Genomic DNA, 23,219 nt, shown 5'->3' with positions numbered 1-23,219 from the left:
TCTGGGTGGGCCAGTAGGGTGCTACCTGGATGACCTGCTCCTCGTCCTCCCTGACCTTGCACAGGGTCTGTGTAAGTGGGCTCACTGGGGGAAATGCATATTTGCGTAGGCCAGGGTGCCAGCTGTGTGCCAGCGAGTCTATGCCGAGGGGAGCCTCGGTGAGGGTGTACCAGAGCGGGCAGTGGGAGGATTCTTGGGAGGCGAACAGGTCCACCTGTGCCCGTCCGAATCGACTCCAAATCAGCTGGACCACCTGAGGGTGGAGTCTCCACTCTCCCTTAAGGGAAACCTGCCGTGACAGCGCGTCCACTGTAGTGTTGAGGTTGCCCGGGATGTGAGTGGCTCGCAGCGACTTGAAGTGCTGCTGACTCCGGAGGAGGAGACGGCAGGTGAGTTGTGACATACAGCGAGAGCGCAGACCGCCTTGGCGGTTGACATATGCTACTTGCCCTTGATCAACGGCCGGAACCTCTGCAGGGCGAGCAGAATTGCCAGTAACTCGAGGCAGTTGATGTGCCAATGCAGTCGCGGACCTGTCCAGAAGCCGGCGGCTGCGTGCCCGTTGCAAACAGCACCCCAGCCCATCTTGGAGGCGTCTGTCGTGACCACGACGTGCCTGGAGACCAGTTCAAGAGGAACACCTGCTCGTAGAAATGAGAGGTCGGTCCAAGGGCTGAAAAGACGGTGACAGACCGACGTAATGGCCACGCGGTGTGTCCCGTGGTGCCATGCCCGTCTCGGGACTCGAGTCTGGAGCCAGTGCTGAAGCGGCCTCATATGCATCAACCCGAGCGGGGTGGCCACCGTCAAGGAGGCCCCAGGAGCCTCTGAAAAAGTTTCAGTGGAACCGCTGTTCCCTGATTGAACGCCTTCAAACAGGCCAGCACCAACTGGGCACGCTCGTTCGTAAGGTGCACCATCAAGGAGACTGAGTCCAACTCCAAACCGAGAAAAGAGATGCTTTGAACCGAGAGGAGCTTGCTCTTTTCCCAGTTGACCTGAAGCCCTAGTCGGCTGAGGTGTGAGAGCACCAGGTCCCTGTGTGCGCATAACACGTCTCGAGAGTGAGCTAGGATTAGCCAGTATGCGAATGCCCACCTCCCTTAACAGGGCAAGGGCAGCCTCTGCGATCTTCGTAAAGACGCAAGGAGACAGGGACAGGCCGAAAGGGAGGACTTTGTACTGATACGCCTGACCCTCAAACGCGAACTGCAGGAAGGGTCTGTGTCGAGGAAGGATCGAGACGTGTAAGTACGCATCCTTCAGGTCTACCGCCGCAAACAAATCTTGATGCCGGACGCTCACCAGAATGCGTCTTTGCGTCAGCATCTTGAACGGGAGTGTGTGTAAAGCCCGGTTCAGTACTCACAGGTCCAAGATTGGCCGCAACCCACCGCCTTTTTTTGGTAAGATGAAGTAGGGGCTGTAAAATCCTTTCTTCATCTCGGCTGGAGGGACAGGTTCTATCACGTCCTTCCGTAGGAGGGTAGCGATCTCCGCGCGCAGTGTGGCAGCGTTTTCGCCCTTGACCAAGGTGAAGTGAATACCGCTTAACCTGGGCAGGCCCCTGGCGAACTGAATCGCGTAGCCAAGTCGGACGGTCCGGATCAGCCACCGCGACGGATTGGAAAGCGCAAGCCACGCGTCCAAATTCCGCACGAGGGGGACCAAGGGGACAACGTCGTCAGACGTACCGGCAGGTGGGGCCTCGCGGCGGTGCGGAGCGTGAGGTGCCACAGCACGTCGTGGCTGTGCTGAGTCTAGGGACATCAAAGCACTTACCTGGCTCCTTATGACCACCCCCGGAACAGCCTGGGACGGGGGAGGAGGAGGCCTATCCTCATAACCGTGGAGGCTGCCACATCGGGGGCGGCTGTGTGCCACAGCTGGGCGCTCAGGGGCGGAAAGGGCACCGCTGGAGCGCCAATCCTGCAAGAAAAAGCCCGTGGACACGTAGTCGTGGTGACAACCGTACACACCGGGTATGTGACCCAGGGAGGAAGGAAGCCGCTCTTTTGCTGAACTGTTGGGTACCACAGCCACTTGGGTGTGCGGTGAAATCAAACAAAAAGGCAACAAAAGATTTTCCACCCAGCCCTCCACCAGGGGATGGAGTGGTCTTCCTACCTGCTCCACGTGAGTGGGTTCCCTCGTCCCTGGGTTGCCCGTCTCAGGGGCGCTTCGAGGACCTCCGTGGGTTCTTCAGTGCCGGCTGTGAGACAAGTGGCGTCGGCTTCCTGCGGTGGGCTCCACGTCGGGGCCGGGCCGAAGGGGCGGGCTGCGGCGGAGCCGGTGCAGTCACTGCAGGGGGACGCCCTTGGCGGCGAGCAGACAGGGTGCAGGATCTTGAGCCGCGCTGGGGCAGGACGTGCCGGATTGCCTCCGTCTGCTGCTTCACCGTCAAGAACTGCTGGGCAAAGTTCTCAACGGTGTCGCCGAATAGGCCCGCCTGGGAAATGGGGGCAGCAAGGAACCAGGTCTTGTTGGCCTCGTCCATCTCGACCTGGTTGACCCAAAGGTGGCACTCCTGGACCACTAGTGTGGCCATCGTCCGCCCGAGAGACTGCGGCGTGACCTTTGTCGCCCAGAGGGCGAGGTCAGTCGCCAAGCGCAGTTCCTGCATCAAATCTGGGGCGGAACTACCCTCGTGCAGTTCTTTCAGTGCCTTGGCTTGGTGGACCTGCAGGAGAGCCATGGCATGCAGGGCAGAGGCGGCTTGTCCAGCAGCACTGTAGGCTTTAGCCGTCAGGGACGTCATGAGCCAACAGGGCTTGGACGGGAGCTTAGGGCGTCCACGGCAGGTGGCGGCGCTCTGTGGGCATAAGTGCACTGTGAGCACCTTATCCACCGGGGGAATCGCCATATAGCCCTTGGCCGCCCCGCCATCAAGGGTAGTGAGAGCGGGGGAACTGCGGAGTCGGGGCCGGGCAGTGAAAGGTGCCTCCCACGACTTCGTCAGCTCCTCATGCACTTCCGGGAAGAATGGCACTGGAGCGGGGCGCGGCTGCTTTGAGCGGCGCCGCGAGCCCAGAAACCAATCATCAAGCCGTGAGGGTTCAGCGGAGAGTGGAGGGTTCCACTCTAGCCCGACGCTCGCGGCCACCCGGGAAAGCATGTCTGTCATTTCGGCATCGGCCTGTGACTGGGCGATCGTCCCCGAAGGGGGAAGCCCAGCTGAGGCTTCTGCGTCCGACTGAACAAGCCCGCTCTCCGATGCTGCGCTCGAGAGCTCATCATCTTCGCGAGCTCCGAACAAGAAGCCAGACTCGCCGTGCGACGAGCCGGCGAACTCATCCGGAAGGCCGATTGGGGCAGACGAGTGTGCTGGGGAATGGGAGGTCCGCGGGGGGATACCCAGCGGAGACGATCCCATTGGGGTCCCCAAATCGCCCCCAGTGCTAGCCGCGCTGGCCTCATACCCGTAGGTAGAAGGACCGAGGCGGGGAGCAAGCTTACGAAAGCAAGCCGCGACCGCAACGTTGCCATGGTCATGTTCTCGCAGTGAGAACATGAACCATTCACAAATGCTGCTTCCGTTTGGGTCGCGCCCAGACATGATAGACAGCGTGACCATCCGAAGTTGAGAGATAACGACCGCAACCAGGAATAACACACAATCGGAAAGGCATCTTTAGAAAGACGCGTCTTTAAAAAGACGTTCCGTGTGTGCGCTCTTTTAGAGAAATATACTCTTTTAGAGGGGAAAAATGCTCTTTCAGAAAATATACTCTCTAGTTTTTCTGCCGAAGCGCCCAGGGGCGTTCTCTGCAGTGCACCAGTGCAGAGGAGGGAGAAGCCGCTGAAATGCGCCGTCAGATCCAGCAGAGGTGAATGAACAGTGATATTCAGCTCAATGAGCATGACCGTTCGGCTCCGAAGAGAAAATCTGAATGAGTGGTTGCATACCAGCTCCTTTTATACCCGTATGTCCGGGGGAGTGGCATGCAAATACCACTCGCCAATTTTCACATCGACACCAACGTCGAGTGAGTGACAGATAGGGAACTAGTGAATTATTTGAGTTGTGAAGTTGTTTAAATCGTCGTTTTTATGGTCGTTTACGAGTTTATAGTGTTACGACGTCATGGCAATGAAGTATATATTGGATATAACTTTACACAAAAAAGTGCTAGGGTACAATTGTAAAAGCATACTGTTTACTTCATGTGGCTACACTTTTAAAACAGCAAGTATTTTAACATTTACAGATTGTCCTCGTTCACTTCCATCGCTTTTTTAAAAGAAAAGGAGAAATAACTTTTGTGGTAATCAAAATAATGCCACAAATGCTGTCAATTGAGCTAACATGTACTGAATGTTCACTCCTGCATTTAAATGCGGTTGTCACTCCCACAACTTTGCAGTGTGTGCCTGTGTCTCATTCTGGTACATGCACATTTCTCCAGTCATCTCAATAAGCACACACTGGAGTAAACACAAGCTTTCCTCTATATGTCCATTTCCACATGCAAGGCTGACTATAGCAGTTCCTCTCCCTTGCTGCATTGCCGTGAAATGCAACATTGACTTTTTAAATGGATGAAGTGTACAGGACTCTTATTATTTATCCTTTCATCCTCCCCTTCCTCCTTGCTTGTCTTTTTCTTCTGCTATCTATCAGATCTAACATGATTGCCAATCTGTATATGTTTATTCTCACAAAAGATTGCATACCTCTGACTGAAGTGAAGGTCTGTGCATGCAGTTTTGAAAAGGAATAAAGATGTGTTTTTCTGTTCTTGCTGCATTAAAATGTTTTGGTTCCAGCTCTTTAGGAGTCTGAGCACCCGCACTGAAAGTGTAAGTATTATTGGGCGAGGTTCTAAAATAAATAGAGCATCAATATGTCTGAGTACCAAAAACTAAGTTTATTCTAATCACATTAGAAGCAGGGCTCTGGACCATCTGTTGCACCACGGCTAAGAAACAGTTTGTAAACCCCTTCTTTTTTTCTCTCCATCTATTTAGATTATGTCAGTTTGTTACAACCCTTTCTTTTTTCAGTTTCAGCTCTTTTACTCTGTTTCATTCCATCTTTAAGAGTGATTATCTTTTAAGAGAAGTTGTTTTGGTGATCAATTCTTGAAGCTACAGGAACATGCAAACACATATACAGTAAGTGCATGCAAATGCACACATTAGCCATAATACACATTAACCTGACACTGAAGACTGTTCAATATGCATTATTCTGATTATTTACATTTTCAATAAACTGGTTTCTGGTCTTAGCTGGTTTAAGCCTGTCTTAGCTGGTATAAACTGATCTTAGCTGGCTTAAATTGGTCTCCCAGCATGACTAAGCAGGTCTTCAGCTGGTCTAGCTCATCTCCCAGCCTGGCTCATCTGAGACTGACCAGCTGAAAAGTGCCCTAAACTCATTTAAAAACCAACCAAGAGACCAGAGTGGAAGTCTAAACCAGCAAACCAGTTTAGGCTGGTTTATGGGGGGGGGGGGGGGTCAGCAGAAAAACCATTCATGCTTATTGTTGAGTTTTATTAGTATCTGCACAACCCGAGTCAGTTCTCTCCATCAAACGAGTTTGGTCATGGTGTACAGACAGAGCCAGAGGGTTGGTAATGTTTTTGATGGTTATGAAAAGTTCATCTTTACCGGACCCTGTTTCTCTGTGATCATTGCCTCTGGAGCAGGCATGGCACTACTGAGTGCTGCCCAGCTTGCAGGATCATTTGCAGGGGAAATAAGGTTTGAAATAATGCTGGTGATTCCACTGGCAGATTCCTATTTTTGAGTATGACATATGACTGCCATGCCATTTATGTATACAGTGACATGAGTTGAGACTTGCAATTGGTATGAGATGGTGTTTATATATGTATATATCCATAGGCATTTTTGTATTGAATCTCTGTATTTGGATAAAAAACTAAACAATTAAATTTTAATTTACACATCTATAATCAGTTTTCTTTAGCCTTTTCACACGATTTTCTCTCTTTTCCTACCCATAGTGCTATGAACATGCACACCTCACATATACAGTAACAGCATGTTACTCCAATTTATTAGCTTTAATATCAGAGGTAGACTAGTAATACTCAATGACATTCTTTGTTTATCTAATATAATGTGATGTCACTTCCTGTTCCTGTGGCTGACGGCACACTGCATGAGTATTTGTAGTTTTCTAGCCTGCTTATCATTGCTTATTCTTATTCTTATACATTCATTGTTTTATCCTTTGCCATTTTACTGCATGCTTTGGGTTTTTCCGCTTTTCTACTGTTTCATCTGTGTGTATTTTACCTTGCGCAACCGTTTCTCTCTGTTTTTTTTCTTTTTCTTTTTTCCGCTTTTTTCCAATTGTCTACATCTCGCGTCTCGACTGCGTGCATTCGTTTTCTCCACTGTGTTTTACACGGAATCTCAAACATCTGCTGATTAGGAACCACATCGATCTCAAACCCTCACTGCTCAAGAACAACCATAACAACAACAACAAACAATTGTGGTAAATCATGGCATCTGCTCATGTTATTGCTTCCTGCATTACATGCCACATGTTTACTATAGCTTCTTCTGTCAGCAGTGAGGGATTCACATGTGATAAATGTAAGGAATTAGTCAGGCTGATGGGAAAAGATTAATGAGCTAGAGGCACGCATCCAAACACTAGTAGAGGTCAGTGAGAAAGAGAAGCTGGTAGATACTGTTTTGGATGCGGGTAGTACAGCGAGCAACACACGCACTTTGGTTCCAACTCTAGAGCCCCTGCAGCAGGGCATTTGGGTGACGTCTCAGTGGCATACTCGCTCAGCAAAGCAACACCACTCTCCCATTCCTGTTTGGGTTTCAAATCAATTCTCCCCACTCAGTGATGCACCCACTGAGAATCATGTTGAAAGAGCCATAATAATTGGTGATTCTATTGTAAGGAACGTGGAAATAGAGACTCCTGCCATTATTGTTAAATGCATTTCGGGTGCCAGAGCATCTGACATCAGATCAAATGTACAAGTGCTGGCTAATGCTAAACGTAGATTTTCTAAAATTGTTATTCATGTCGGCACTAACGATGTCTGGCTTCACCAGTCGGAGATCAATTGAGATAATGTTAAAGAGGTGTGTGAACTTGCAAAAACAATGTCAGACACTGTAATATGCTCTAGCCCCCTCCCTGCTCATCGTGGTGACGAAGTTTATAGTAGATTAGTGTCACTGAATGGCTGGATGTCTGAGTGGTGTCCAGAGAATAGCATAGGATTTATAGACAATTGGAAGAGTTTTTGGGGTAGACCTGACCTGCTAAAGAGAGATGAACTCCATCCCTCCAGGGAAGGTGCCAATCTCCTCTCTAGTAATTTGGCTCATAGTCTTAATAATGATAGTATTTGACTAACTGGGGCCCAGGTCAGGAAGCAGACAAACTGGTTAATCCAAACATCTCCTAGCTGCCTTGAGATATCACACAGATCACATAAACTACAACACATAAACATAAGATCTCTTTTTACCAAAGCACTAATTGTAAATGAACTGATCATAGATCATATAGATCATAGTTTGGATACGCTCTGTTTGACTGAAACCTGGCTTAAACCAGATGAATATATTGGTTTAAATGAATCCCTCATGTTATTGTTATAAATATGAGCCTCGTCTGAAGGGTCGAGGAGGTGTTGCTACAATTTACAGTGAAGTTTTTGGTGTTACTCATTGGACAGGATATAAGTTTAAGTCTTTTGAACTAATAATGCTTAATATGACTGTCAGATATGAATAAAAAATCTCTGTCATCTTTTGCCCTTACTACAGTGTATAGATCACCCGGCCTTACTCTGGTTTCCTTGGTGAATTTGCTAATTTTCTATCTGATCTTGTGGTTAATGTAGATAGAGCTTTAATTGTTGGTGACTTCAACATTCACATAGATAATGAAAATGACACATTGGGATTAGCATTTATTGATATTCTCAACTCTCTTGGAGTCAGACAAAATGTGACAGGACCAACTCATTGCCATAATCATACATTAGATTTAATTCTGTCATATGGAGGTGATGTTGATACTATAGAAATTCTACCGCAGAGTGATGACATCTCAGATCATTACCTTGTCTCTTGTTTGTTGTGATCAGCTAATGTCACTCAATCTACACCACGCTATCGTTCAGGTAGAACTATCCTTTCAACCACTAGAGATAGCTTCACTAATAATCTTCCAGAATTGTCTCACATACTCAGTAAGCCAAAAGGTCTAGAAGAACTTGATGTAATAACAGAAACTATGAATACAGTCTTCTCTAGCACTCTTGATAGTGTCGCCCCCCTTCGATTAAAGAAAATTAAAGAAAAAAGCCTCGCACCATGGTACAGTGATCACACTCATGCTCTCAAGAGAGCAGCTTGGAAAATGGAGCACAAGTGGAAGAATACAAAATTAGAGGTATTTTGCAGTGCATGGAAGGATAGTGTCTGTAACAACAGACAGGCACTAAAAGATGTCAGCATATTTTAGCAAACTCATAGAAAATAACCACAACAGTCCTAGGTTTTTATTCAGTACCGTGGCTAAATTGGTTAGGAATAAAGCATCGACTGAACCAGATATTCTGTCACAGCACAATAGTAATGACTTTCTTTAGTGATAGAATTGAAATAATCAGAAATAAAATTGGAACTAAGCAATCAACTCTCACAGCACCTCAGAAAACAGTGTCTCATAATTTTGCTCATGAGCAACTTCAATCTTTCGCTGTCATAGTTCATAAAGAGCTAACAAAACTTATCAAAAAATCAAAAGCCACAACATGTATTTTAGATCCAATACCAAGCTCTTAAGTGAGGTATTCCCAGTAATCTCAGAACCTCTTCTAATATTATTAACTCCTCGCTATCCTTAGGACATGTCCCAAGAAACTTTAAAATGGCAGTTATCAAAGCGCTTATTTAGAAGCCACAGCTTGATCCTAGAAATTTGGCTAATTACAGACTGATTTCAAATCTACAATTTATGTCGAAAATACTAGAAAGTGTAGTGTCCTCCCAACTATGTTAATTTCTACAGAGAAATAGTATATATGAACAATTTCAGTCAGGATTTAGGCCCCATCACAGTACAGAGACTGCACTTATCAGTTACAAATGACTTGGTCTTTTCATCTGATCATGGCTGCATTTCTCTTCTAGTGCTTTTAGATCTTAGTGCTGCCTTCGACACAATAGGTCACGACATTCTCTTGAATAGGCTGGAGAATTATGTTGGCATTAGTGGACTTGCATTAGCATGGTTTAGGTCCTATTTATCAGACCGCTACCACTTTGTATGTGTAAATGAGGAATTGTCAAATCAAACAAAAGTTAAGTATGGATTGCCACATGGATAATTTTTAGGACCTCTGCTTTTCTCCTTATGTTTCCTCTGGGAGATATTATCAGGAATCATGGAATAAGTTTCTATTGTTATACTGACGATACCCTTTATATTTTATATTTCTTCTAATCCCATCAAAAATTCACAATTCTCCAAATTAGCAGTGTGTATCAATGAAATCAAAGATAGGATGGCCAGAAATATCGTTCTACTCAATTCCGACAAAACAGAGGTACTAATGATTGGACCAAAAACTTCTAAAAATAAGCTGCTAAAATATAATTTGACTCTCGATGGATGTACTGTTACGTCGTCGTCTTCTGCAAAAAACAATTTTTCTAGAACAGCATTCTTCCACCTGAGAAATATTGCTAAATTACAACACATGCTCTTTGTTACTGATGCCGAAAAATTAACTAGCTGACTAGAACCAAGAAATATGATCATATTATCCCTTCTGACATGCTATATTCCATCACGTTCATTATGATCACAAAACTGTGGCTTGTTAATAATTCCAATAATATCAAAATCCACAAAAGGAGGTAGATACATTTCATATTTGGCTATTAAACTATGGAATAGTCTCCCTAACACTGTTCGAGATCCAGACACACACAGTTTAAGTCTAGACTAAAGACTCAGGCATGAACCTAATTTATCCATCAACTCACAATTAGGCTGATTTAGTTAGGTCTGCCGGAACCAGAAACATCCATCATGATCTAAAATTCTGCATAAAATTGAATGGCATCTACGCTAATATTATTCTATTTGTTTCCATGTCTCAACCTCGGGATTCATATCCCGAAGTTACCAGAGCCTGACAGATCCAGCTCCATTCCTGCTTGGTGTCGGACTCCACTGCTACGTGTCGCTAAGAGATGACGACAAACTACAGCCGGTGCTAGCCAGACATCACTTCATTTTTTGGACTTCAGAGGATGAACTGATGCCAACTCCAACTGTAACACATCGGATAATTCATATGCCACTGCCTGAACCTTGGATTTAGGATGGACCCCACGAACCTCACCGAAATGATCTGCAGGTTGAACTGCGATGCACCTCATCATTTATCTCTGCCTGCATTACATTTGTATATTGATGGACTACACTCCTGAAATGGAATACATAGAATTCCATTTAATTGCCAACAAAAGCCTTCATCAGCCAACTAACAAAGGACAATGCGAAGGACTGTGTGAACTTCTGCAGTTAATCCAGGATGGACTTCAAAGACATTAGCCATTAATCTTAAAGTTAATAAAAAAATATTTTATTTTTATTTTTAAAACACTGGACCTTAACGCTTACTTAATTTACAAATTTAAAACCATGACTTGAACTGCACACAAATAACTAATATTGGCATTATATTCAAGTTGTTTAGCCAGAGGGGAACTGGCCCCCACAGTGAGCCTGGTTTCTCCCAAGGTTATTTTTCGCTATTAAACAACATCGTATGGAATTTTGTGTTCCTTGCCAAAGTCACCTTCAGCTTGCTCACATGGTGTTCTAAATACAATTATTATTTAATTATTTAATTTATATACACATTTTACAATCATATTTAATCAAAATACACAATGATCACTGTTAGACATTATAGATATTACAGTTAAATTTTTTTTTATTTTTTAAATGCATGATTTCCTGTAAAGCTGCTTTGAAAGGATGTGTGTTGTGAAAAGCGCTATACAAATAAAACTGACGACTTAATGGGCTCTAAGCAATGGAATGCCATTACATACTTGTGGGCAATCTCTCTTATCTATCATTTGGAAGTTTGCCCACAAGTTGTAATTGCAGATTGGGTCATATCGTAGCAAAAGGCCTTGTATAGACAAAAAACAAACAGACCAAAACAATTTTCAGAGCTGTGATAAATTCATTGTTTGGTAACACTTTACAATAAGGTTCTGTTTGTTAACATTACTTAATGCATTCAGTATCATGACATTTATATTATCATAATTGTAATATAATAATAAGAATAGTTATTATTATTATTATTGTTATTAAATTATGTACAATAATAAAATATGTCATTATTAATACAGTATTATGAATCTCGGTTCATGTTAATTTATGAAATTATCATTGTTAATTGCTAGTTTATGTTAGTTCCATTAATATATTATTATTATTTTTATGAGTATTTTTATTTGGTGTATCTGTGTCAGCAAAGAAGAAAAAAAAGAAACCACATTTGAAATACATAGATCTTCTTTTTAAACAGTTTCTACACATTTTATGTCATTTAATCACTTCCTTTTGATGGTGCAAGGTTTCGGTTGTAAAACTCACTCTGAGTAATTGACTTTCCAGGTTTTATGACCTGCAAAGTTTTCTTTCTCTGTCACTGTTGAGATGCGAGGCCGCAGACACTCAGAATCTTGACTTTCTTTTTATGTTTTGTCATTACTTGGCAGTGAAGGATATTCACCCAAACCATCAAATGATATCAGAAAAATTTTGTATTGCTTGCTTTAGAAATGAAATTAGGGGTTAAAAGAAAGGGACCAAGCTACTTGTTATCAGTGCATAAGGTATATCTCAGGAATACAATGGCTTGGGTGGAACTCAATAAAAGAGTTAAAGCAAGGACAATTTCAAAGACAGCCTGTCTGATAACAAAAGGGTTCACCTGATAATGAATGACTGGTGAGCACTGGTGTGCCTCTAAAGCATTGGGAAAGGGAGGGGAGGTAGATGGAGTGTGACTACCGAGTGCTTGCCAGTGTGTTTTATGGCTAATTGAAGCGTTTGGAGTAAAACAGCCATGAATGGCACCCTTTAGAATTAAATCAGGTTAATATATTGTGATCCCATAATTAGCCTACGATTGTTAAGATCTATTTAATTCAGTGGGGTCCATTAAGTGGAATGGGAAAAAGCCCTATCTATTTTTCTTCCCTCCTTCTTCAGGCCAGTCCTCTTTAAGGCTTCTACAGTCAGTCAATGGCTGCAGACATTGCCACCAAAAGGTTGCCAGACGATACTGGCAAATCTGATAACTCTGACACAGGGCTGGATGTACTTTTTCAAGTGCTGGTTGCACTTTGAATTATGTGTCTGGATGGCAGGCAAAGGTTATAGAGTGCGTTTCATAGAATACAGAGAGATAACAGATTTTGTAACAAGAGTGCCGGAGATTTTGGCAGAACTTCATACTTTTGATTGTGGAGTAAATCCTTGAGCACCCGCTGTCATCTTAGATACTGTCTGACTGAGATTTGACACTTTAGTAGTAGTTTTAGAAAACCACTAGGTACTAGCCCATACACTGCAAAATAATTTTTTTACTTAGTATTTGTAACGATGCTGGCACTGGCAATGACGAAGACATGAAGATGAAGAACCCAAGTGCAGTTAATTTACAAATGTGATAACCAATAAACCTAACTACAAATGTGAAACATAAACTTGACTATGAACTTGACAAACATAGGCTTAAATACATGGACATGGGGGAACATAAACCAATGAACAAACAGAACTGATAAGCTAATTAAACAATCAACCAACCAATGAAAACTTGACACATGAACATGGAGGGAAAACAGGAATCACATGATAATGGAAACAGGAACTAAACATTTCAAAATAAAAGACATGAATCAACAAAATACACATGACATATCCCCGTCACTAATGGGCGGCTCCTGACGCCCCAACACATAAACAAAACATTTAAACATGACATAAATTCAAAGTTCTGTAGGGAGCTGGGGGGGTGGGGGGGTCTTGAGGCATGGGGCGTGGCGAGAAAGGACGAGGGGCAAGGGACCAGGGCAGAGTCCGTGTGGGGTGGAGCCATGAGAGGCTTGAGGGGCAGAGCCATGGAAGGCGGAGCCGTGAGAGGCTCGAGGGGCGGAGCCATGGAACTTGGTGCCCAGAGAGTAAACGAAGACTCGAAGGGCCAGGGTGGAGCTGATGGCAGGGAGGACCAAGGCGGTGCTGGAGGCTCGGAGGAGCAAGGCGGAGCTGGGGGATCGGAAGACTGAGGTGGAGCCGGTGGGACTGAGGACCAAGGTGGAGCCGTAGGGAAGGAGGTCCACGGTGGAGCTGACAGATCGGAGGGACGAGGTGCAGCCAGAGGATCGGAGAGCCAAAGCAGAGCCAGGTGACCGACAGACCAAGGAGGAGCCAGAGGGACGAGGGACCTCGGCAAAGCCGACAGGCTGAAGGACCACAGTGGAGCCGAGGGAACGCAGAGCTGAGGCAATGTCGAGGGACCGACAGGCCAAGGCGAAGTCCAGGGCTCGGAGGGTCCAGGCGGGGTCGGAGGGCCGAAAGTTCCCCTTACCTGCTCAGGAGAACTAAGGGTGGGTACCATCTCCAGGTCCAACTGCTCAGGTGTGGCTGTGACATGGCATGGAGCAGGCGGAGGCGTTGCTGTGACGTGGCATGGAACAAAAGATGGCGCTAGCTCAGCGACCATGACGTGGAACTATGGCTCGGCGGCGGCCATGTCGTGGAACTCTGGCTCGGCATCTGCCTCCCCCACAATGAACATGGAACCAATGATCTGTAGGGCAAGGTCGATATATTGAGCCAGGCTGAGGGAACTGCGACCACCAGGCATCAAGGAGGAGATCGGCTCACTTAACCCCACCCTAAAAATGTCCTTGAGGGTGACCACATTAAAATCCACCTGGCTGGCCAGAGCGCAAAAGTCCTCCATGTACTCCTCCAGGGGACGATTCCCGATTTGAACTAAACATTTCAAAATAAAAGACATGAATCAACAAAATACACATGACAGTATTTTTGTGTTGTTTTCCAGTAAAAATATCTAAACATCCTTAAAACAAGATACATTTACTTAAGAAACAAAATGGCATATGATATTAAGTCTTGTTTTCAGAGAAATCTAACAAGATTTTGTGAGGTTTACACATAAAACATGAAAAATTATCAACCACTATTTTATTATTACCAGACTGAGTATCTTATTTAATTTTGGCTTCTCAAGTAAATGTATCTTATTTGAAGGATGTTTTGTTATTTTTACTGGGAAACAAGACACAAATTCTGATTTAGAATGATTTTTTGCAGTGTATTTGAGTGCATGCCATGGTGAAAACTACACCTATTTTTCTGACTCAACCCGATAAAAACCTGTCTTGAACTTGCGTAATTCAAAAGATAAGCAGCCTTTAAAGCGACATGTGAAGTGACCCTAAATAACGATGATTTAGTTAGCTTGGAGGAAATGCTTTAAAATGTTAGGCAAAGGCTTTTGAGTCTATTGATTGTTATTGCCCTATTTGTCAGTGGCTGACTGGTAATTTATAAAGTTTCGAAAGACAAATAGCACGGAGCCATCGAAAGCACAGCACATTAAAAGGACATCATTAGCCAACCATTAAACAGCAGGCTATGTCACAGGCTGTGATTTCTTTCTTGCTATTTTAATGTCAACACTCAGGTGTGCCCCAGTGAATGTTTGGTTATCTTTTGAAATATGTGCTGTTATCAGTTCCAATAAAGAATTAGGAAACATGTCCCAAGGAGGGCTTTATGAAACTGGGCTTAGCATTTTCCCTGTCAGTGGCTAATCGAACGCTATAACTATCAGTGTGGAAATCTTTTAAATAGAGGGAGAAAATGGCCTTGTTTTGATGTATCAAAATCAGTTTCCATGGGTATAGGGACATGCCTGGGTGTAATCGTGGGAAAATATTAATAGAAAAAAAGGATCAAACAGGGTGATCATTGCACATGGGACTGGAGGTTAAGCAGTGCAACACTTCTATCTAAAGAGAACAGTCTGCCTGCAGCCAGCGATACTAATTCTGTGGTGTACATAAAATGATTTGTTCTTGATGGCCTGCTTACGCCACATCCCTCATCAATTTTTGTTTATCTTCTGCAATTGCTAAGTCCTGTGGGTTTTGGTGCTGGAACTTCAGTGCCTTCTACTTTTCCACAGCCATCACTCCACAGATACTGCTGCCCCTCCTGCTTTACCATCTAAAAAAGAAACAGCCCCAGAAACAGAGATTTACCACATCAAAGACTAGATGCAGCATTTGGTTTTTGACATTAGCTTGTGGTTGTGTTATCCTACACCATAGAATCTTAAATATAAATATATCACATATAGTCACTTAAGTGCCTGACGTGGTCTTCTGCTGTTGTAGCCCATCTGCCTCAAGGTTCAACGTGTTGTGCATTCTGAGATGCTATTCTGCTCACTACCATTGTACAGAGTGGTTATCTGAGTTACCGTAGCCTTTCTGTCAGTTCGAACCAGTCTGGCCATTCTCTGTGACCTCTCTCATCAACAAGACGTTTCCATCCGTATAAGTGCTGCTCAGTGGAAGTTGTTTTTTGGCACCATTTTGAGTAAACTCTAGAGACTGTTGTGTGTGAAAATTCCAGGAGATCAGGAGTTACAGAAATACTCAAACCAGCCCGTCTGGCACCAACAATTATTCCATGGTCAAAATCACTGAGATCAAATTTTTTCCACATTCTGATTGATGGTTGATGTGAAAATTAACTGAAGCTCCTGACCGGCATCTGAATACTTTTATGCATTGCACTGCTGCCACGTGATTGGCTGATTATATAATCGCATGAATAAGTAGGTGTACAGATGTTCCTAATAAAGTGCTAAGTAAGTGCATATTTAGCACTAGTTGACAATAGGGCTAGGCAATATAGCCCTGAAATATTTTTCAGCCTTTTAATGATATTCAGTATGTCAATATTTATGTATTGCTCTGTAAAAATCAAAAATCAAAATAAGAAAAGCAAAGATCACATTATTTTGTAGTAAATTAATGCATAAATACATAGCAGCAGCAATATTTACCTACATATATTTGTACTAAAACATTTTAATATATAAGAAATGCCATGCTGAGACTTCCACAAAATTAAGTGATGATGTCAACAAATCGTTGAATCAGAGTTTTGAATCAATTCATGGTAATCATTTCAAATGATTTGCCAAATAAAAAGCACATTCAAATCATCGCATTTTTTACAATTAATTTTATATCACCAGCAAAATCATTATAATATATTGCCCAGCCCTAGTTTACCATAAGACTTCTGTATCTATGGATTATGAGCAAAGTTTGGTTGATGCGACACCCATTTCCCAATTTATGACAGCTGAATTGGGGATTGTAGGAACTTAACTTTTCTCCTATTGTTTCTTCCCTCTTTCTCTGTACTTCCTTGGGTAGTTGCTGTGTGTCAGCTCAGGTAGGGGAGATATTGTTTTGGTTCAGTAAGCTGCATGTTTAATATATGAATGACAGTGCTGACTTATGTGGCTTAGGCAGTTTGTTGTTGAAAGAGATTTTTGTAAATTTATGCTGCAAAAAAAGGAAACCCTCCATCCTCTATTAACAATTACGTAGTACCCACCATCCTCCAAAGCATAAAGACAGACAGAATCGACTTCTCCAAACTAAACTGTCCTATTTTCTCTCACTGTTCTTTTTCTTTCCCTGTTTCTTTTTGCCCCCTAAGAAGATAGATGAGGAAAATGAGGCCAACTTGTTGGCAGTGCTCACAGAGACCCTGGATAGTATCCCAGTGGACGAGGACGGGCTGCCTTCATTCGAGGCTCTGGCAGATGGGGACGTGACCAATGCCAGTGATCAGAGCTGTCCTTCCACCCCTGACTGCTCGCCACGCACCCCAGAGCCAGAGGAGCCTTCCTTGGTAAGAGAAGCTCTCTCCCTTGCTTCCCCTGTGCCCAGTCCTATTTCACCATGAAGCATAGCCCTCTCGTTCTGTCTTTGCCTTACTCTTTCTCAGTCCCACAGTGTTTCACTTCCCCGACTCTCTCTGTCTGGTCCTCACTTGCACCAGATAAGGAGATGCTGCAGGCCTGTGACCAAAAATGGCAGTAGCTCTGGCAGCCTTCTGTTGATGTGTGTGCACAAAACACAGCCACACTGCTCTGTTAAAAGAGCAAATCAAAGTAGATCAGTGTTCCTAAAGTGTTAATTGCATTGTTTATTACTGCAAAAGGAACACACACAACATTGTCAGCTGGACCAATATACAAGATAAAATAATTAAATTAAGTTATCTATCATCTTTATTGTTTGTAGTAACTCCCTGTAGCAACTTGCAAAAGTTTCGGAATAAATCCACCTGGCAACTGATTTGTCATGGCAGGGGCTCATCCGGGATTTTAACCCGGGACTTCTTGCATAAGACCAGAGCCCAGTTGCAGGAAACCCCTTAGTTATAGAAAACCCTTAGTTATAATTGTACGGCTATTGTCACTAAGGGTTTTCTCAACTTAAGTGTTTTTTGCAACTGACTGAAGATTCACAAGTCAGTCAAACTAATATTTTCTTTCTTCTTTCTTCTCTAAATTATTTTAGTTAATTTGGAGATTGTTGCATTGTGTTTTAAATTAATAGTTCTAATCCCCATGATCTGTTTCTCTGCTCTGTTTGTAGCTGAAGAAGCTCCTTCTGGCGCCTGCTAACTCCCAACTCAGCTATAATCAATACCCAGGTGGCAAGGCTCAGAACCATGCAGCCAGCAACAAACGTATCAGACCAGTACCTGCTGTTGCCAAGGTAGCTGCTCGCTGCTCTTCTCGAAATCAAAGGCCTGGTGTGTGTTAGCTCATTTGCTGGTTCCATGTAATTTTTCCTTTCTGATAAATTATACAAATAATTTCACTCAGTTCATTCACTCACTCACTTAAGCTTGATTAAATTGTGTCTGAGATGGAGGTGTTGTGGCTATTTCATCTAAAATTGCATTGCCCTTAACAATGTTTAGGACCTCTGAGTTGCACCATCTCATTTCCGTGAAAAATAGAAAACGTTAAGTCGTCTTGATAGAATTAGCAATGTTGACATAAAAATTATGATTTATTACCACAGGCCCCATCTTGTTGTGTACAAGCAGCAAAATTAGTATTTATTTAAGGTGAACATCATGCATAATTCTCTCTCTCACAAAAACACTTTCGTACACATGCACGCAATTCTTTTTTAGGAGTTAATTTTCTATAATGACTTAACTCTGTTTCTGGAGCTCTGCACATGGCAGAGTCCCATAGAACACAGCTGCCTCCTCTGGCTGCCTTCATGCAGATCTTCCTGGAACAATCCCAAGACCTCGTAATTAAGATGATGGGCAAAGCACAATCACGTTGCCTTTTGGGAGACAAAACCACCTCTGTGCTAACCCCCTGTTCTAATCTCCCTCTGTTACCACTGTCCCTTTTTCATCCCATGATTCAGGCTAGAACATACCCTATGCTATATGAATGCAGACGCTTCTAAATATGCAAGATCAATTTCATGCGTTGTTGCGTTCCATATTTTGTCAGACAGCAATTCATAACACAACGCAAGTGCATGCTGCATTATCAACATTGCCACAAGTCAAGTAAGTTAAAGTCAATACATTTAGAGAAACTTACCTGAACAAAAACACTTCCAGTTTAATGGCACAGACTTTTGAAGGCAACTCTATCACCACGCTGAGTACTGAGGTTTGCTACCGACACAGTAGTGTAAGAATGCACATTAAGCGTGTTCAACTGGCAATCTCACTTTGGCAATGTGGTGGCCAAGCACTCGCATCTATGTGTGCTTACTTCCTTAAAGTATGTTTCTGAACTTTTTTTCCCCCTCTCTCTGTGTCTTCTAATCTTTAGACAGAAAACCCCTGGAACAGCAAACCTCAAGGGTCCTGTCCCAACCGCTCCATAAGACGCCCTTGTACTGAGCTGCTCAAGTACCTCACCTCTAGCGAAGAGGCCTTCCAGACCAAAGCCAGTGAAGCCAAGAGCACCTGGGCTGGCTGCAGCAAGGATAGGAGAGGGGCTTGCACCTCCTCCTGCTCATCGTCCTCCTCTCCATCATCCTCATCGTCCTCCTCTTTCTCCTCTCTGTCATCCTGCTCCTCCTCCACTGCCTCCAAAAAGAAGACATCCTCTGCCTCCCTGTCATCACAGCAGCAGCAACAGCAGCAGCTGGCAGTGCAGGCCCAGCGAGGTGAGAGCCAGGCAGACGGCGCGTATAGTGTGGCTGGTGAGGGGGCAGGGAAGTGGCGGCGGTGTACTCACAGGGAGCAATCGGCCCCCGTTGCGCCATGTGGCCATGCTTGCTCCGGTGAAGAGGGTGCTGACCCAGGCAGCTTGGCCGCCGCCCGCTTTATTAGGTACATGCACTCTTACTCTCTCCAGCCTAGAGAGATGGGTCATGCAGGCAGCTGTGGTCATTGCCTTGAGGTGGGCGGCAGGGCTTATGCTGGCCGTGCTAGTAGGCATTTCACGGTGACCATTAGGAAACAGAGGCAAGAGCTAAAGCACCCCATGCTCAGTCAGCTGCTCACCTCCAGACCCAGGCCAGCCCGTTACCGGGCCCACCTCCAGTTGCCCAATGTCCCCCATAATATAAGGCAATACCTACCTGACGAGGCTCATAGAGTCCAAGAGAGTGATGGACACTCAGAGCAAGCTATTCATGAGCATGATAGCAAGACACCCATTTCACACGATCAAACATTTAGCCTGGCTGACCAGAGTGATCTAGAGTGTTCAACAGAGCTTAATCTAGACTTAGAGAGCTGTTTAAGCAAAACAGAAAGAGAAAGTTTGTGTGATCTTGTGAGCCAAGCTGGGGGGGAAGATGTTTTGAATGATGTCATAGGCAGCCCCATGTCATTCTCACAGGGCCTGCCAAGCCCATTGTTCCCAGACTCTTTAGTTCCAGAGCACACCCCCTCCGACTCACAAGGGCAGCGCCCACATAAACAGGCACTCTGCAGGCACCTCGATGACCAAGTCTCACCAATGTTAGGTAATCATTGCTGCATCCCTGCCCTCTCTCCTTTGCCTCTCCTCCTTTAACCACTTTCCCAGTTTGACCACACACTAACCTCAGCGCTAATACATACCTAACATTTACTTGGGAGAATAAACAAACGCAGCCGGCCACACCATTCACATTGAAGAGTAAACCTCTGAATTGGCACAAACATTTGTCTGTAGATTCATTATAAATTGGAGTGGGGGAAAGCCTGCACAACTTTGCACCATGGAGTCATTCAATTTCAAACTCAGATATGTGCTGAAAAGCTTCTTTCTCAGGCTGCCATAATATAGATGTTTAACAGAGAGATACTCCCTAGCTGCAGTTGAAGACGGTCGCTGCCTCAGGCAACTGCACATGCTTACTTGACTCTTCTTTCTTCCTCTGCTTTGGTTTCAATTTGCATGCAAAATATCATCTTGTTGAAGTTTTAGCCGTACGTAACATTTTTGTCATTCTTTTTCATTTTCATACAATTTTTTTTTTTTTTTTTTTTTTTTTTAATGTTTTCTGACTGTTCAAATGTGGGGAAGATTTTTATGATGGGCTGGGAATCTTTACACATGCCATCACTCCATCCTGCCTCACAAAGTATGCAGTCAGATAAAACAAAAATACAAACCAACAATGGGGTCAAGTTAGTCCAACTATAGGTTTTGCCCAAAATATATGGCTGGAGAGTAATCTAGCCTTTCAGTATAGGGTTGGTTTTGCAACATCATTGCTGTCACTGATTGAGTCTAAAATTTAGTTGTAGATGTGAATTAGTAAATTAATTACCCATGCTCCTTTGTGTTCTGCAGCCAAACCAACCATCTTGCCACTTCCTTTGACCCCAGAGTCTCCAAAGTAAGTGAGAGAGTTTTTACACAACTTTTGTAGAGCAGAAAAAAATCTCAAACTAAAATCTGAAAAAGATGAGGCATTTTGTTAATTTCATTTCCATTTGTTAGCTCACACAAACACTTTCAGCAGTCAGGTCTGTCTATGTTCTCATACCTTGTTTTACTGTGTGTTTGCAGTGACCACAAGGGATCTCCGTTTGAGAACAAAACCATTGAACACACATTGAGTGTGGAGATCTCTGGTACCCCAGGTAAACAAACATTAATCTTTACTAATAACCAAGCAACGAAAATGAAAATTGTACAAAATCCAAGCTGCTTTAAACAGACAGATGAATCAAATAGCAAGCACCCTCTTACTTCCTTTGAAATTTTTGTTGATCTGAAATACTTACCTGATCTGAATCTTACCATTTTTATCATTCTAGAGTAAAGATAAGCTTTCTTGTCTTGGATTTCATGAAAAGGGCAAGTTCTCCCACAAGCCTAGTTTAATAGTTTAATTAAAGCCTCAGGTTGAAGGTGAACTCATGGGACATGGTCAGAATTTTACACAGTCCTCCATTGATTACTGTTTCCATTCTTAAGGTGATTTATTGGAAAGTTTTAGTCTTGCCTTTTGAAGAGTTCATTTTCTCTCTCTTTGATGTAGACACTAATGCTCTTTGACTGGGCAGCTCGCTTCTTCAATGCATCACAGACAAAACGATATGGCATTATTATTGTTTTAATTGGTTTTGCCATGCAATTTGGTTTTGTCAGTATTATCTGTATCTTTCTGTAGACTGTCTGGCAATTTAATTAGGGTCATTAAGGTAATTTACTATGTTAATTCCAATATTTATAAGAAGGACCCATATGCCATTTAAAATATATATATATATATATATATATATATATATATATATATATATATATATATATATATATACATTACTTGTTGACCCCTCTCCAAACATAGTGCTTATGGTTGTGAACATAAAGCTCTATTTTGGTCTTGTCACTCCAAATTACAGTGTGCCAGAAGCTGTGAGGCGTGTCAAGGTGTTGTCGGGCATATTGTAACCGGGCTTTTTTGTGGCATTGGCTTCTTTCTGGCAACTCGACCATGCAGCTCATTTTTGTTCAAGTATCGTCGTATTGTGCTCCTTGAAACAACCACACCATCTTTTTCCAGAGCAGCCTGTATTTCTCCTGAGGTTACCTGTGGGTATTTCTTTGTATCCTGAACAATTTTTCTGGCAGTTGTGGCTGAAATCTTTCTTGGTCTACCTGACCTTGGCTTGGTATCAAGAGATCCCCAAATGTTCCACTTCTTAATGAGTGATTGAACAGTACTGACTGGCATTTTCAAGGCTTTGGATATCTTTTTATATCCTTTTCCATCTTTATAAAGTTCCATTACCTTGTTATGTAGGTCTTTTGACAGTTCTTTTCTGCTCCCCATGGCTCAGTATCTAACCTGCTCAGTGCATCCACGTGAGAGCTAACAAACTCATTGACTATTTATACACAGACACTAATTTCAATTTAAAAAGCCACAGGTGTGGGAAATTAACCTTTAATTGCCATTTAAACATGTGTGTGTCACCTTGTGGGTCCGTAACAAGGCCAAACATTCAAGGGTATGTAAACTTTTGATCAGGGCCATTTGGGTGATTTCTGTTACCATTATGATTTAAAAAGGAGCCAAACAACTATGTGATAATAAATGGCTTCATGTGATCACTATCCTTAAATAAAGGATGCATGATCAGTCATATTTTCAAAATCAATGCCAAAATTTCACAATTTCTGCCAGTGTATGCAAACTTTTGAGCACAACTGTGTGTGTATATATATACACTGTATTGCCAAAAGTATTCGCTCATCTGCCTTTAGACGCATATGAACTTAAGTGACATCCCATTCTTAATCCATAGGGTTTAATATGACGTCGGCCCACCCTTTGCAGCTATAACAGCTTCAACTCTTCTGGGAAGGCTTTCCACAAGGTTTAGGAGTGTGTTTATGGGAATTTTTGACCATTCTTCCAGAAGCACATTTGTGAGGTCAGACACTGATGTTGGACGAGAAGGCCTGGCTCGCAGTCTTCGCTCTAATTCATCCCAAAGGTGCTCTATCGGGTTGAGGTCAGGACTCTGTGCAGGCCAGTCAAGTTCTTCCACACCAAACTCGCTCATCCATGTCTTTATGGACCTTGCTTTGTGCACTGGTGT

The 23,219-nt window shown here is 43.5% G+C and overlaps 1 protein-coding gene across 3 annotated transcripts in view; it reads left to right on the top strand.

Moving 5' to 3' along the window:
• LOC127450748 (peroxisome proliferator-activated receptor gamma coactivator 1-alpha-like) overlaps nt 1–23,219 on the top strand; it is an 83,528-nt gene that overhangs the window by 35,847 nt on the left and 24,462 nt on the right. Inside the window, exons 3-7 of one of the 3 annotated variants that reach the window (XM_051715097.1) lie at nt 16,833–17,027; nt 17,780–17,902; nt 18,997–19,336; nt 20,959–21,004; nt 21,178–21,251. In XM_051715097.1, coding sequence (XP_051571057.1) covers nt 16,833–17,027; nt 17,780–17,902; nt 18,997–19,336; nt 20,959–21,004; nt 21,178–21,251 — 778 coding nt within the window. Of the gene's footprint in view, nt 1–16,832; nt 17,028–17,779; nt 17,903–18,996; nt 20,144–20,958; nt 21,005–21,177; nt 21,252–23,219 lie in introns of all 3 variants that reach the window. The other 2 variants (XM_051715078.1, XM_051715087.1) reach the window with 2 other exon arrangements.

Source organism: Myxocyprinus asiaticus, chromosome 2 (assembly GCF_019703515.2).
Source record: "Myxocyprinus asiaticus isolate MX2 ecotype Aquarium Trade chromosome 2, UBuf_Myxa_2, whole genome shotgun sequence".
Classification (NCBI taxonomy): Eukaryota; Metazoa; Chordata; class Actinopteri; order Cypriniformes; family Catostomidae; genus Myxocyprinus; species Myxocyprinus asiaticus.
This window is presented reverse-complemented; position numbering and strand designations above follow the sequence as displayed.